This window comes from Corythoichthys intestinalis, chromosome 5 (assembly GCF_030265065.1).
Source record: "Corythoichthys intestinalis isolate RoL2023-P3 chromosome 5, ASM3026506v1, whole genome shotgun sequence".
NCBI lineage: Eukaryota > Metazoa > Chordata > Actinopteri > Syngnathiformes > Syngnathidae > Corythoichthys > Corythoichthys intestinalis.
Window position 1 is genome coordinate 2,301,721 of NC_080399.1, and position 17,327 is coordinate 2,319,047.

A 17,327-nucleotide genomic window follows, 5' to 3' on the forward strand; every position below is an offset into this window, starting at 1 on the left:
AGGAGAAAACTGATCAGAGATGCAGCCAAGAGGCCCATGATCACTCTGGATGAACTGCAGAGATCTACAGCTGAGGTGGGAGAGTCTGTCCATAGGACAACAATCAGTCGTACACTGCACAAATCTGGCCTTTATGGAAGAGTGGCAAGAAGAAAGCCATTTCTCAAAGATATCCATAAAAAGTCTTGTTTAAAGTTTGCCACAAGCCACCTGGGAGACACACCAAACATGTGGAAGAAGGTGCTCTGGTCAGATGAAACCAAAATTGAACTTTTTGGGCACAATGCAAAACGATATGTTTGGCGTAAAAGGAACACAGCTCATCACCCTGAACACACCATCCCCACTGTCAAACATGGTGGTGGCAGCATCATGGTTTGGGCCCGCTTTTCTTCAGCAGGGACAGGGAAGATGGTTAAAATTGACGGGAAGATGGATGCAGCCAAATACAGGAACATTCTGGAAGAAAACCTGTTGGTAGACCTGAGACTGGGACGGAGATTTATCTTCCAACAGGACAATGATCCAAAACATAAAGCCAAATCTACAATGGAATGGTTCAAAAATAAACTTATCCAGGTGTTAGAATGGCCAAGTCAAAGTCCAGACCTGAATCCAATGGAGAATCTGTGGAAAGAGCTGAAGACTCCTGTTCACAAACACTCTCCATCCAACCTCACTGAGCTCGAGCTGTTTTGCAAGGAAGAATGGGCAAGAATGTCAGTCTCTCGATGTGCAAAACTGATAGAAACATACCCCAAGCGACTTGCAGCTGTAATTGGAGCAAAAGGTGGCGCTACAAAGTATTAACGCAAGGGGGCCGAATAATATTGCACGCCCCACTTTTCAGTTTTTTATTTGTTAAAAAAGTTGAAATTATCCAATAAATTTTGTTCCACTTCACGATTGTGTCCCACTTGTTGTTGATGCTTGACAAAAAATTAAAATTTTATATCTTTATGTTTGAAGCCTGAAATGTGGCGAAAGGTTGCAAGGTTCAAGGGGGCCGAATACTTTTGCAAGGCACTGTATATACAGTGGGGAGAACAAGTATTTGATACACAGTCAATGAGAAAACCCATTGGCAGTGTATCAAATACTTGTTCTCCCCACTGTGTGTATATATATATATATATATATATATATATACGAAAGCCATGCAATGACACTTTTCGGCCAGCAGAGGGGGCCTGGCCCCCCCTTAAAATCCGCTTATGGTTGCTAGCTTATTCTGTAGTTTGCTATTTACTTTGACTACGTATCCTACAGCTCCAAGCCAGCATTCTGGGCCTGTTAGCGTCCCTGATGGCGATTGTGTTGGGCTGGATTGCCGACGGAAGGATCCCGTTTAATCATCTCGTCCTTCTGTGTTCGACCGGCCTCTGGACAGCATTTGTGGCTTCGCTACTGCAAGGTAACGTGACAAAATTGCTCCCGTTGATTATATTCTGGAAACGCTTTGATGGTGTCCAGGTATTATCATGGTGGGCGTGATTCTGGGATCCAAGCGGATCGGGATCAACCCTGACAATGTGGCTACGCCGATGGCCGCCAGTTTTGGAGACCTCATCACGTTGGCCTTACTGGCTTGCTTTAGTCAGTGGTTCTACTCCTTTATAGGTTTGTACAAGTATATGAGAAAATGTAATATTTGGATTTGGTGACTTGTTATGTGTTGGGGCATTTTCGGGTTATTTCCTTGTTAACTCATAAGTTGCCATTGAAGACGTGAGACGCTGTGGCCCCTCCCAGTCTAGAGTTGTCAGTGATAGACAATGAGTGCCCTACAAAGACTAAAACTAAACTTTTTTTTTTTTTTTTTTTTAAATCTTTAATCGTCACATTTTTTGGGGGGGCTTTAGTAGGTTCTTCTGTTTGTTTTGTTGCGATTTTCCCATTTTTTATGTTTTTTGCAGTTTTTTTTTTGTAGTGTTGCAATTTTTTCATCCACATTTTTCAGCTTTGCGTATTTTTTTGGATGTTGTGTTTCTTCACTTTGTGATTTATTTATGTATTTTATAATTTTTTTGCTTTCATATTTTTTTGTGTTTGGATTTCCTCCTCAGTGGTTTTCAGTTTAATGTTTTTTGTGGATGTTCATTTATTTATTTATTTTTGGTGGGGTCTTGTGTGTTATTGTTATTATTTTCATAATTTTTTAGAGCTTTTTGCAGTTTTTGTGTGTGTGTGTTTTTTTTATTTTTGCAGTCTTTGATGTTTTGCACTGTAGCACCCGCCCCCCCCCCAAAAAAAAATTTTTTTTCTTTTTTTCTGGTTGTTCTCGATATTTTCGCAAGATTTTAGTTATCACAGTTTCATGTTTTTTCTGGATTAAAAAAAAAATTGGTTCTTTTTTTGTTTTGTTTTTTTATGTTTTGCAGTTTTTCACGGTTTTGCTATTTTATTTATTTGTTTGATAGGGACAGTGCACAATAATGAACCTCTATTTAGACACATTGAAAAGTTTTTGCATTTTTTAAAAAGAAGAAAATATGATTTTTGAAGGATATTTTTGCCTTTTATATTTTGTTTTGCTGTTTTTTTTTCTTTTTCAGTTAAACAATTCCCCCCACCCAATTTTTTAGTTTTGCATTTTTTTCTGGTTCTTGTCACTATTTTCGCAGGATTTCTTCTACTTTTTGTCATGTTTTTTTTTTTGTCTTTTAATGTTTTTTCTGGAATCGTTTTTTTTGGGGGGGTGGGGGGGATTGGTTGCTTTTTCAACTTAAAAAAAAATTAATAAATTAATGAAATTTTTAATTTGATAAATAAGATTTCTTTTATTTTTTATAACATTTTTTTCGTGTGTTTTTGGGGAGGTTGTGGGTTTCTTATGTGTTTTTGTTTGTTTTGCAGTTTTTCCCCGCTGTTTTCAGTTTGTTTTTTCTGGAATTGTATTTATTTTTGGGGTGGGTTCTTTCTTTTTATTCAATTTTTATCATTTTTTTTTCTGGTTGTTAACGCTATTTTTGTAGGATTTCTTTTTGGGGGTGTCTTGTGTTTTTGAGGAGGTTGTGGAGGTTCTTTTGCAGTTTTTCTATGTTTTGAAGTTTTTTTTCCCTCCAGTTGGCACAGTTTAATGTTTTTTCTAGAATTGTGTTAATTTTTTGGGTTGGTGCTTTTTTTAAATTTAATTTGATTTTAAAATTTTTTGTCTTGTTGTTGTTGTTTTCTTTTTTGCAGTTTAGCACCTCCCACAGCCCCACAGTTGTTATTTTTGCATATTTTTGCAGTTTTTCACAATTCTGCCCCTTCCCCCCTGGAGATTTCAGTTTAGCACTTTTGGTGTTTTTTTGTGGGAGTTTTTTGGGGTGGTTTTGATGAATTTTTTTTTTTTTTTCCAAGCAAAGCTCCCCACAAAAACTGAAATCTCCAAGGTAAAACGCCAGGAGAAAAAAAAAAAGATGACACTTTCTCTTGACAGAACTGTATTCGTATGCATTGTATCTGCTGGATCTGATTCTGCTGTGCCTGATGCCTCTCTGGATCGTGATGGCCTCCAAACACCCCGCGAGTCGGCTCCTCCTCCGTACCGGCTGGGAACCCATCGTAACGGCAATGGTCATTAGCAGGTACTAGGTTGAGGCAATTGTATTTATCTGCAAACGTCTGGAAATAAGGTCGTCGGGTCATTTGTCACAACAAAGCGCTAACGACCATGCTCATAAAACACTTCACAGTCCAAAAGCATTCCTACACAGCACTTTCCCAATTTCCGCTAAGTTTTTAACTGTTTAAAAATCATTGGCCAACTAGCTAGCTTCCGCTAGACTAGATGTTTGAAGTCACGACCACATAGTATTCCTATGCAGCGATACGCCCAGTTGAACCACTTTTGCAATTCGGGGGGCGTGGTTTTGGAGAGGTCCATTCTCTGAAGGGGCAGGAGATGACGACACCCAATTCAAGGACAAAAAGAAAGCAAATATCACTTAAGGTAAATACATTTCTGAAGAAAAGAACAATTAAAAGCTGTCCTCAAGAAGATCTGCCCCTACCTTTCAAATGCGAATAGGCAGGCCCTCTTATCAACCCATGAAGAGGCTCACAAGAAGCTGATAGCTGCACTGTTATCTTATCGTCAGAAAGACAAAACGATATAGAAATGAGTATCAAGTAAATTTAACAACTACAGTGCCTTGCATAAGTATTCGGCCCCCTTGAACCTGCAACCTTGCGCCACATTTCAGGCTTCAAACATAAAGATATAAAATTTTAATTTTTTTTCAAGAATCAACAACAAGTGGGACACAATCGTGAAGTGGAACAAAATTTATTGGATAATTTCAACTTTTTTAACAAATAAAAAACTGAAAAGTGGGGCATGCAATATTATTCGGCCCCTAATACTTTGTAGCGCCACCTTTTGCTCCAATTACAGCTGCAAGTCGCTTGGGGTATGTTTCTATCAGTTTTGCACATCGAGAGACTGACATTCTTGCCCATTCTTCCTTGCAAAACAGCTCGAGCTCAGTGAGGTTGGATGGAGAGTGTTTGTGAACAGCAGTCTTCAGCTCTTTCCACAGATTCTCCATTGGATTCAGGTCTGGACTTTGACTTGGCCATTCTAACACCTGGATACGTTTATTTTTGAACCATTCCATTGTAGATTTGGCTTTATGTTTTGGATCATTGTCCTGTTGGAAGATAAATCTCCGTCCCAGTCTCAGGTCTTGTGCAGATACCAACAGGTTTTCTTCCAGAATGTTCCTATATTTGGCTGCATCCATCTTCCCGTCAATTTTAACCATCTTCCCTGTCCCTGCTGAAGAAAAGTAGGCCCAAACCATGATGCTGCCACCACCATGTTTGACAGTGGGGATGGTGTGTTCAGGGTGATGAGCTGTGTTGCTTTTACGCCAAACATTATGTTTTGCATTGTGGCCGAAAAGTTCAATTTTGGTTTCATCTGACCAGAGCATCTTCTTCCACATGTTTGGTGTGTCTCCCAGGTGGCTTGTGGCAAACTTTAAACGAGACTTTTTATGGATATCTTTGAGGAATGGCTTTCTTCTTGCCACTCTTCCATAAAGGCCAGATTTGTGCAGTGTATGACTGATTGTTGTCCTATGGACAGACTCTCCCACCTCTGCAGTTCATCCAGAGTCTCTTGGCTGCATCTCTGATCAGTTTTCTCCTTGTTTGAGAAGAACGTTTGGAAGGACGGCCGGGTCTTGGTAGATTTGCAGTGGTCTGATGCTCCTTCCATTTCAATATGATGGCTTGCACAGTGCTCCTTGAGATGTTTAAAGCTTGGGAAATCCAAATCCGGCTTTAAACTTCTCCACAACAGTATCTCGGACCTGCCTGGTGTGTTCCTTGGTTTTCATAATGCTCTCTGCACTTTAAACAGAACCCTGAGACTATCACAGAGCAGGTGCATTGATACGGAGACTTGATTACACACAGGTGGATTCTATTTATCATCATCGGTCATTTAGGACAACATTGGATCATTCAGAGATCCTCACTGAACTTCTGGAGTGAGTTTGCTTCACTGAAAGTAAAGGGGCCAAATAATATTGCACGCCCCACTTTTCAGTTTTTTATTTGTTAAAAAAGTTGAAATTATCCAATAAATGTTGTTCCACTTCACGATTGTGTCCCACTTGTTGTTGATTCTTGACAAAAAAATTAAATTTCATATCTTTATGTTTGAAGCCTGAAATGTGGCGAAAGGTTGCAAGATTCGAGGGGGCCGAATACTTTTGCAAGGCACTGTATATAGGAACCCATGGGTGTTATCATTGGTGCTTTGTTGTGACGCCCCCGTTCCCAGACGCTCCTACAGCGGATTTCTTAACATCACTAAGATTTGCATATACATCTCTTGTTCAGTATAGGTGGACTTATTCTGGATAAGACCGTGTCAGATCCAAATTTGGCCGGAATCATACTTTATGCCCCGGTTATAAACGGTAAGTTGTCATTTTGTATTATTTTCAGAGGAACCTTTGTTTGTTTTGTCTTCCATGCGTGTTGGTTTTGCTTAAAATGACTATAATAACTAGGGTTGTTCCGATTATGTTTTTTTGCTCCTGATCGTTTTAGTGTGAGTATCTGCCGATCCCGATATTTCCTGATCCGATTCCAATCATTCCTGATAATTTTTCCCGATCATATACATTTTGGCAATGCATTAAGAAAAAAATGAATTAAACTCTGACGAATATATACATTCAACATACAGGATAGAAAGACTTGTGACTTTGTATATTGTGACTAAATATTGCCATCTAGTTTATTTATTGAGCTTTCAGTAAATGATACTGTAGCCATGCCCAAATGCATGATGGAAAGTGCAACCATGACTGTGCGTAGTGCTACCAATTGATATATCTTCTCTGCGTTGGGAAATAATATAAGGTGTTAAGAAAAAGATCATTTGCTACCTTCCTAACCTACCTACCTTGCTTCCCATGATATTTCTAATGGTAGGGAGAGGGATTGTAAGGCTTTAGCCAATTAAAAAAAGGCTCCAAAGGCTGCCAAAATTCACCCTACTCATTTTACACTGCCTTTTATCTCTCTATATAGGTAAAACGGCGGCATTACAAAATTATTCATTTTATTGTTTGAATCAATTTTCTATATTTTTTATTTCATATTTTTGAATTTCTAAAGTATTTATGTATTTAAAAAAAAATAAATTTAAAAGGTCATTTTTGTTTTTTTTAAAAAAAATGTTCAAATACTCTAAAATTTTTTGTTTTGTATTTGGATTCAAAATAATTCATTTTGTTTAAATTATATTTTATTGTATTATTATTATTTTAAAGATTTTCAAAAATTTTATTTCATCAATTTGTCGTTTTTATTTCTGTATTTTCACATAATTATTTACATTTTATTTATTTTTTGAAGCAAAATTATTCTTTGTTTAAATTGTATTTTTTTAATTTCTGAAATAAAGAGCAATTTTTTAAAATTCCTTTGTAATTTTTGTATTTTCATATATTTATTTTTCCCATTTTTAAGCAATATTATTCATGTTTAAATTATTTTTCTATATGTGCTTTTATTGTATTTTTTTAATTTCTAAAAAAAGGTTGTTTTTTTTAAAATGTCCTTTTTGTTTTTGTCTTTCCAAATATTTAATTATTGTTTCATTTTTTTAGGCAAAATTCAATTTATTGTTTAAATTACTTTTCTATATTTTTTATTGTATTGAAAAAAATCTAAAATAAATGAAAGCATTTTTTTTCATAATTTTGTCCTGTTATTTTTCCTCTTAAGTATTATGATTTTATTGTTTAAATTGATTTTCTCTATTTACTTATATATATATATATATATATATATATATATATATATATATATATATATATATATATATACAGTGGTACCTCTACATACAATCGCTTCGACACACGAACTTTTCGACATCCGACGTAAAATTTGACTCGCCATTTGTTTCTACATCCGACGACATGCTCGAAATACGACGACAATGGCAGCACCGCAGACGAATGCACGGCGGATTTTCTTGTGTGACAAATCAACACTGGTTTCAGAAAAGTATATATATAAAATCTTAAATTTCGAAAAGATTTGATATACAGTGGTACCTCTACATACGAAGTTAATCCGTTCCAGGACCTTGTTTGTAAATCGAAATGGTCGTATGTCGAGCAGGATTTTCCCATAGGAATACATTATAATTCCATTAATTCGTTCCACAGCCCAAAAACCTGCACTAAATCCTTAAAAAATACTGCTGGTACTATTACAAATGGCAATTACATATAGCAAAACAAATAAATAATAAATAAAAATCGGATTAATAATATAATAATAATAATAATTCCTGTAATAGTGTAACGAAACGGGTTCTAATAAGGCGGACGTTTTTTTCTGTACCTGAAGGCACCGCGGCGCTGACGTGACAAAGAGGGAGGGGAGCGGGTGAAAGTTTACTTTCGCTTTCAATGCTTTCTTGAGAACATCGTCAATTGCGGCAGACAGCAGGCGTTTTGTGTTGAATAAGTTGTGAAAGAAATGATGAAAACGTGGCGAAGCTGGCGATTTCTCTGGAGATGTTACCACAATAAGAATTGTCAGCTTAACTTATAAAGACTGGCGAACGATGGTCGGAGGAGGACCGTGGAGATGTATTGTTGAGCCATTTCACAGATGCCCACCCTACGCTCATATTTTTCTGTCATTTGCATCTTCATTTAGAAGGTAAGCGTCAACTTTTTCCTTGTTTCACCACCTGTACCAACCTTTTCTGAAACCAGTGTTGATTTGTCACACAAGAAAATCCGCCGTGCATTCGTCTGCGGTGCTGCCATTGTCGTCGTATTTCGAGCATGTCGTCGGATGTAGAAACAAATGGCGAGTCAAATTTTACGTCGGATGTCGAAAAGTTCGTGTGTCGAAGCGATTGTATGTAGAGGTACCACTGTATTTTATTTATTTATATTTTATATATAATTAAAATTTCTAACATTTTTTTTTCATAAAATCGTCCTTTTATATTTTCAATTTTTTTTTATGTTTAATTTTTGGAAGCAAAATTTGTCATTTTGTTTAATTTATATATTGCATATTTTTAAAATTTCTATTATTATAATTATAGAGCAACCCTAGCCCTAAAGATGGCAGATAGCAGAGCGTAGGAGAAGAGGTGTAACACATCTGCCCCCTTCGATGGCAGGAAGAACACAAAACAAAAGTCAACATAAAAAAAAAAAAAAAAAGTTGAAACGCAGGCGTCGTAAAGTCGAAATCACGTAAGTCGGGTCCGTCGTAACCCGGTCTCTGCCTCCGTTCCTTCTTCTGGGAACCGTCGGAACCTTTTATGTCCACGGTGCTAAACAATTTATTTCATTTACGTATAGCTTGTGTCAGTAGGTGAAAAATCCCAGACACATATTTGAGAAGTACCACTTACTATTTGGCAAATGCAGCTAATTTTACAGGACGCTAAGGAGGTCAAAGTTGTCTTTCTCATGGAGTCAGCGAACGGGCATGTGACCAAATGTTACTATTCTGCTGAATAGATGTCTGCTTTAATTTAAGTTAATCGATTAAGGTACCATTAAAGTGTGACGTAATGCGGGTAAATAAGATGCAATTTTTATTTTACCCTAACAGTCGTCGTTCACATTCAGCCCAACTGGAACCGACATCCCAGAGTTGTCAACAACACTCAAAGAAGAATATTCACAGCTAAAATTTAAACAAATGCAGCAAAAAATGGGGCCGTTTACATGGTGACTCTCCGAGACTACGAAAAATTTCAAATTTGCATTTATATGGGCCCGTCTCCATTTGAACAATGTTGAAATTCCGCATGAAAACGATGTAGTATTCATGCCAGAACCTAGGGGGCAGTGCAGATTTACAAGGCGACAGCGAATGATGCACTTTGACCCCAACAAGCTCCTCAGCCCGGAAAAAAATATGCCAGCCCACTCGAAGCAATGGCATTTTTCTTTTGTTCAGAAAGGCACAAAAATGGAAACATTCAACATATTTAATATAAAAATATTATTAAAGCAGTAAATTAAAGCCGACATTCCGCCATATTTTTAATGTTTAGTAGCACCGCTGCGCACGCCCAACTTGACGTGTACGAGTGCTGACGTTATCGGTGCAGTCTCGCGCCGCGGGAGCTTTTGATATTCATACGGCGCAAGCCCCCCCTCCACCCTCCACTGTTGGGTCTAAAACACCTTCTTCAATTTAGCGAAGTGACAAAGGCAGGACACAAGGAGGCAGGAGACAGAGAGTAGACTTTTACCAAACTGCAGTTTTGGGGAGAGTCGGAGAGGGCAACGTGCCAAATCGGAATCTCACCGAGGTCACTCTCCGGACTCCCCGCGCTGCTGACTTTTATTGAGGGCTTGTTGCTGGGCGGAATATAGTTACAACACTGTTGTCCAACGTGGCAGTTTCGATCCTTCCTTATTCCTTGTTCCTTATTCTAGTCATTGATTTAACAGTCACACTTTTGATTAAATTAACAGTCACACTCTTGAGGGAGCAAGATAACTTTGTTTTGAACACACATTTGCACTCGAAGTAGCTTGGTGGAAAGGTACTGAGACGTTGTGTGATAAATCAACATATGTGTGTGTATCTATTTATCAGCAGTATGTGAGCAAATGCCGGTAATAAAAATGTAAGCACATGATTATGGGCTAAAACTGTATTCTTAGAGCAAACTTGTATAACCCGCAGAGTATAATGGTCATACAATCAAACATATCTTACACCAGCAATCGGATTCTTCCACTTTGGAGGCAAGATTCAGAATTATTCATCTTCGCCGACACCATATGCACGCGAGGCCATTCCGCTACTCAGTCATTGCGTCTTTGTGTCGCAGAGTCGCCATGTAAACTGCCCCAATGTCTTTTGTCCAGGCATCGGAGGAAACCTCGTCTCCATCCAAGCGAGCCGCATTTCCACCAATTTACATCTGAATTTCTCGCCTAATGAGGTTCCTGAAGATCAGAAGAAGTGCTGTCAACATCCATGCGGCACCTTTTTCGGTTCAGGTAAAGCATCAAAGACTTGTGATGAGGTAAAGATAAGCGCACATTCTTATTTTGTTCTTTGATTTGGCAGGTCCGAATCAGAAATCTGCTAAAGTCCTGCTTCTGATGGTCATTCCTGGTCAACTGGTTTTTCTATACCTGATTCACCTGATCAAAGGGGCTCACACCATGCCCAGCGTGCTCTTCACCTTTGCGTTTTTGTCTGCTTCACTGATTCAGGTGCGTCAGACTGTAAAGTTTAAAAAAAAAAAAAAATAATAATAATTTGGCTTTAAAGTGTCCGACATTAGCATTTCTGGCCATGATGATACTTGTCATTTTGGACCGTATCAGTGATTTTGATGGGCTATAATTATAATTAGCACCAAAAAAAAAATGCCGTTGAGTTTCCCAACTATTTTATATTCTATGCTATTTTCGCTATCAAATTATGCCCATTGTAAAAAGTCTGATTTACAAAAAAAATTTGCAATTTGGCATCAAAGTCTCCAACATTAGCATTTTTGGTGATAATGGTACTTGTCATTTTGGACCATATCACTGATTTTGATGGGCTATAACTGGCACAAAACAAAAATGGCATCGAGTTTCTCAACTATTTCATATTCTAAGATATTCATTCATTCATTCATTTTCCATGCCGCTATGTTTGCCATTAAATTATGACCATTGCAAAAAGTCTGATTGACAAAAAAAATGATGAAATTGGCTTCAAAGTGTCCAACATTAGCATTTTTTGGCCATGATGATACTTGTCATTTTGGACCAAGTCTGCGCTTTTGATGGCCTATAATTAGCACAAAACAAAAATGGCGTCGAGTTTCTCAACTATACCATATTTTACCCGATCTTCCCTATCAAATTATGCCCATTGTAAAAAGTCTGATTGACAAAAAAAATTTGCAATTTGGCTTCAAAGTCTCCAACATTAGCTTTTTTGACGATAATGGTACTTGTCATTTTGGACCATATCAGTGATTTTGATGGGCTATAATTAGCACAAAACAAAAATGGCGTCGAGTTTCTCAACTATTTCATATTTTGCACTATGTTCACTATCAAATTATGCCCATTGTAAGAAGTGTGATTGACATTAAATGTAATTATTTGACTTCAAAGTGTCTAATATTAACACTTTTGGCCATGATGATACTTGTCATTTTGGACAAAGTCTGCGCTTTTGATGGCCTATAATTAGCACAAAACAAAAATGGCGTCGAGTTTCTCAACTAAACCATATTTTACCCGATCTTCCCTATCAAATTATGCCCATTGTAAAAAGTCTGATCGAGAAAAAAATTAACAATTTGGCTTCAAAGTGTCCAACATTATCATTTTTTGGCCATAATGATACTTGTCATTTTGGAGCAAAACAATGATTTTGATGGGCTATAATTTGCACAAAACAAAAATGGTGTCGAGTTTCTCGACTATTTCATATTTTACACTATGTTCACTATCAAATTATGCCCATTGTAAGAAGTGTGACTGACATTAAATGTAATTATTTGACTTCAAAGTGTCTAATATTAACACTTTTGGCCATGATGATACTTGTCATTTTGGACCAAGTCAGTGCTTTTGATGGGCTATAATTAGCACAAAACAACAATGGCGTCGAGTTTCTCAACTATTTCATATTCTAAGCTATGTTTGCTATCAAATTATGACAATATAAAAAGTCTGATTGACAAAAAAATTTAATAATTTGGCTTCAAAGTGTCCAACATTAGATTTTCAGGCCATGATGACACTTGTCATTTTAGACCAAGTCAGTGATATTGATGGCCTATAATTAGCACAAAACAACAATGGCGTCTAGTTTTAGAACTAATTCATATTTTACCCTATGTTCCCTATCAAATTATGCCCATTGTAAAAAGTCTGATCGACAAAAAAATTAACAATTTGGCTTCAAAGTGTCCAACATTATCATTTTTTGGCCCTGATGATACTTGTCATTTTGGACCAAATCAATGATTTTGATGGGCTATAATTAGCACAAAACAAAAATGGCGTCGAGTTTCTCAACTATTTCATATTTTACACTACTGGACTGTCTCAGAAAATTAGAATACACAATATTCTAATTTTCTGAGACAGTCCTGTACATTAATCCACCATTTAAAGCAGGGGTGTCCAAACTTTTTGCAAAGGGGACCAGATTTGGCGTGGTAAAAATGTGGGGGGCCGACCTTGGCTGACGTCCTTTACATAGAACAATATACAGGACTGTCTCAGAAAATTAGAATATTGTGTATTCTAATTTTCTGAGACAGTCCAGTATGTTCACTATCAAATTATGCCCATTGTAAGAAGTGTGATTGACTTTAGAGAGAAATACACCTTATGTCAAGTAGGGTTCATGCCCCGATGATTAATGACTTTGACCTCTGTGACCCCGCCCCCCTTTGATCGTAGTCCTTTGAGCTATATTGGTGATGACAGATGATTTATGACCCACCCAACCTTTCCCCCAGGACCCCTTTGATCGAAGTCCTTTGATCTATATTGGTGATGGATGACAGATGATTTATGACCCACCCTTTCCCCCCGGACCCCTTTGATCGTAGTCCTTTGATCTATGTTGGTATGATTTCTTCGATGGATCTGACATTAAAAAAAACACACACAAAAACACACACCATGCATGACAGTCATGATGTGTTTTGTGTGATGTGTGTATGCTGGCCTGTGTATCAGTGGAGTGAAAGAAACGAAGAATATTTAACAAATGTATACATATGGTATGTCTACTTAGCAATGCAGAGCTCATGTTTGTGTTAAGATAATGAGACAAGCATGGTAAAAATCAAACTACAAAGAGGCAATTACGTAAAATACACCCAGTAGGTGGGAAAAACCCTATAAATTTGCCATCTTCCTCGCCTTCATTGTCGTCCGATCAACATATCTGATTGCAAATGGCCAGAGGTGAGTTCCAACCAATTTTCATGATGTTCATATTGGCAATTTATGAAGATGTAGCTATTGATAACAAAAGATTCTTTGTTTTATATTCACAGAGGTAAAAGAAATCGACATTTCAGACTCTGGTATGTAGGCCTTTTTTTCTTTCTGTTTAAATGTATGCATTTTTAGTACAAAGTTTTCCCCTGCACCAGAGTTGAATGAACTCTTCCATAGCATGGAAGCATAGTGTTCTGGGGTATTGCAGGGGTGAAAGTGGCTAGAATTTCTTGCCGGAACTCCCCGATGTGAAGGTCACCACGGAGCCAGAAATTTTATTTACCCTAATTTTCGGACTATAAGCCGCTACTTTTTTCCCTCATTTTGAATATTGTGGCTTATAGTCCAGCACGGCTTATTTGTTGATTTATTTGGGTTAATAGGTAACACTTTATTTGACAGCGGCATCATAAGACTGTCATAAGGACATCATAATTATGACATGACACTATCTTGGGCAGTACTGAATGCTTATGACATGTCAATATGTGTCATGTAGCATATTATGTCACTAACTCCATTTACAGTATGTCCAGCTCAGATCTTTTACGTCCATTCAAAAGTGAGATAATTTGCTGGATGACTTTAACCGACATCTATTATAAGCATTCATTAATGCTTATGACAGTGTCATGTAATAGTTATGACTGTCTTATGACATTATTATGCCACCACTATCCACTATATATAAATGTTACCAAATACCATAACTAGCAATGAATGAAACAACTGGAACAGTAACTGAAGAAATATTTAGCACAGAACATGATTGTTATTTACATCTGTAGCGCTGCAATGCATGCTAGGAGGAATGTTGGATGACAACAGTGTTGACAGCAGGTGGCAGCAGAGGTTGACTGTCTCCCCCAAGCGAGCAGTGATGGCCAAATGAAGCTTTGAGAAACAATAAGGCTTTGCAGCCAACTGGCTCAAAGCTTAATGGTGGTTCATTTGGTCTCATGATACCATTGTCAAATGAAGTGTTACCAGTTAATATCTTTTGGTGTAAAAATCCCATAATGCAATGAGGAGAACTGCGGCTTATAGTCCAGTGCGTCTTATCTATGAACAAATGCAGTTTTCATGTCAAATCTGGTGGGTGGCGGCTTATAGTCAGGTGGCCTTATAGTCCAGAAATTACGATTTTTTTTTTTTTTTTTTGGGGGGGGGGGGGGGGTAAAACTTCTTAAACTACTGAAATGCAAAGAAAACTGTTTTAGCACAGTTATTTCTATAACACATACAAAAACTGATTTTCATTCAAAATGGTATTTTTTTTTAATGATTTGCAAAATAAAAGTGAAGAAAAACAGCAATAACACCAACCTCCATCTCCTAATTTTTATTTTCCCTCATTACCTTAATGCCAAATCTCAATTTTAACAACTTAAGAACATAGGATGTATATTAAAATCCAAGTTAATGTAAACATTTACTTTTTTTTTTTTTTTCAATAATCAAGATATAAGTAACATACATTCAGAAAAATAAGTAACAATTACTAATATTATGCAGAGTGAAATGGAATATATTTTGAAGATTGCGCAAACACTGACTTTTTTAAATCATAAGGAAATGAATAAGTACCCTAACATAAATGAACAAAGATACAGTGCCTTGCAAAAGTATTCGGCCCCCTTGAATCTTGCAACCTTTCGCCACATTTCAGGCTTCAAACATAAAGATATGAAATTTAATTTTTTTGTCAAGAATCAACAACAAGTGGGACACAATCGTGAAGTGGAACAACATTTATTGGATAATTGAAACTTTTTTAACAAATAAAAAACTGAAAAGTGGGGCGTGCAATATTATTCAGCCCCTTTACTTTCAGTGCAGCAAACTCACTCCAGAAGTTCAGTGAAGATCTCTGAATGATCCAATGTTGTCCTAAACGACCGATGATGATAAATAGAATCCACCTGTGTGTAATCAAGTCTCCGTATAAATGCACCTGCTCTGTGATAGTCTCAGGGTTCTGTTTAAAGTGCAGAGAGCATTATGAAAACCAAGGAACACACTAGGCAGGTCCGAGATACTGTTGTGGAGAAGTTTAAAGCCGGATTTGGATACAAAAAGATTTCCCAAGCTTTAAACATCTCAAGGAGCACTGTGCAAGCCATCATATTGAAATGGAAGGAGCATCAGACCACTGCAAATCTACCAAGACCCGGCCGTCCTTCCAAACGTTCTTCTCAAACAAGGAGAAAACTGATCAGAGATGCAGCTAAGAGGCCCATGATCACTCTGGATGAACTGCAGAGATCTACAGCTGAGGTGGGAGAGTCTGTCTGTAGGACAACAATCACAAGTACACTGCACAAATCTGGCCTTTATGGAAGAGTGGCAAGAAGAAAGCCATTTCTTAAAGATATCCATAAAAAGTCTCGTTTAAAGTTTGCCACAAGCCACCTGGGAGACACACCAAACATGTGGAAGAAGGTGCTCTGGTCAGATGAAACCAAAATTGAGCTTTTTGGCCAAAATGCAAAACGATATTTTTGGCGTAAAAGCAACACAGCTCATCACCCTGAACACACCATCCCCACTGTCAAACATGGTGGTGGCAGCATCATGGTTTGGGCCTGCTTTTCTTCAGCAGGGACAGGGAAGATGGTTAAAATTGACGGGAAGATGGATGCAGCCAAATACAGGAAGATTCTGGAAGAAAACCTGTTGGTATCTGCACAAGACCTGAGACTGGGACAGAGATTTATCTTCCAACAGGACAATGATCCAAAACATAAAGCCAAATCTACAATGGAATGGTTCAAAAATAAACATATTCAGGTATTAGAATGGCCAAGTCAAAGTCCAGACCTGAATCCAATGGAGAATCTGTGGAAAGAGCTGAAGACTGCTGTTCACAAACACTCTCCATCCAACCTCACTGAGCTCGAGCTGTTTTGCAAGGAAGAATGGGCAAGAATGTCAGTCTCTCGATGTGCAAAACTGATAGAAACATACCCCAAGTGACTTGCAGCTGTAATTGGAGCAAAAGGTGGCACTACAAAGTATTAACGCAAGGGGGCCGAATAATATTGCACGCCCCACTTTTCAGTTTTTTATTTGTTAAAAAAGTTGAAATTATCCAATAAATTTTGTTCCACTTCACAATTGTGTCCCACTTGTTGTTGATTCTTGACAAAAAAATAAAATTTTATATCTTTATGTTTGAAGCCTGAAATGTGGCGAAAGGTTGCAAGGTTCAAGGGGGCCGAATACTTTTGCAAGGCACTGTATATACAGTATTTTAGAGCAATTGGTATTTATTTGGATAAAATATATTACAGTCTGTTACGAAAACTCGAATGTAAATTTCTGACCGTTCACCAGTGCAAATCTCTGAAACTGTATGTTAGGTCTACTGCACAATAACCAGAACACTATGCTTCCATGCTATGGAAGAGTTCATTCTTTGGTGCAGGGGAAAACTTTGTACTAAAAATGCATACATTTAAACAGAAAGAAAAAAAGTCTACATACCAGAGTCTGAAATGTTGATATCTTTAACCTCTGTGAATATAAAACAAAGAAGCTTTTGTTATCAATATCTACATCTTCATAAATTGCCAATATGAACATCATGAAAATTGTTTGGAACTCACCTCTGGGCATTTGCTATCAGATACAGTTGTGGCAGACCTGTTAAGTTTCACGATTTGGTCGGGAGACTCCCGATTTTGACCCCAATGCTCACGCCTCACGATTAGAAAGCCAAATCTCCCGATTTTCCAAAAATGTCAATTTTTTTTTTTTTTTACGTTTTTGTTTGTCACCGTTTTGTAACGATACCATTCGGCCCGATTCAGAAAGTGACCAACAACGAATAGCCTGGCCGTCTCCGAC

General features: G+C 37.5%; 1 protein-coding gene across 2 annotated transcripts in view; it reads left to right on the plus strand.

The window, feature by feature from the left end:
• slc41a2a (solute carrier family 41 member 2a) overlaps positions 1 to 17,327 on the plus strand; it is a 42,983-nt gene that overhangs the window by 14,827 nt on the left and 10,829 nt on the right. For both annotated transcript variants that reach the window (XM_057835999.1, XM_057836000.1), the window contains 6 exons: positions 1,270 to 1,414; positions 1,474 to 1,620; positions 3,425 to 3,572; positions 5,839 to 5,918; positions 10,374 to 10,508; positions 10,579 to 10,727. In XM_057835999.1, the coding sequence (XP_057691982.1) occupies positions 1,270 to 1,414; positions 1,474 to 1,620; positions 3,425 to 3,572; positions 5,839 to 5,918; positions 10,374 to 10,508; positions 10,579 to 10,727 (804 nt within the window). The remainder of the gene's footprint in view (positions 1 to 1,269; positions 1,415 to 1,473; positions 1,621 to 3,424; positions 3,573 to 5,838; positions 5,919 to 10,373; positions 10,509 to 10,578; positions 10,728 to 17,327) is intronic.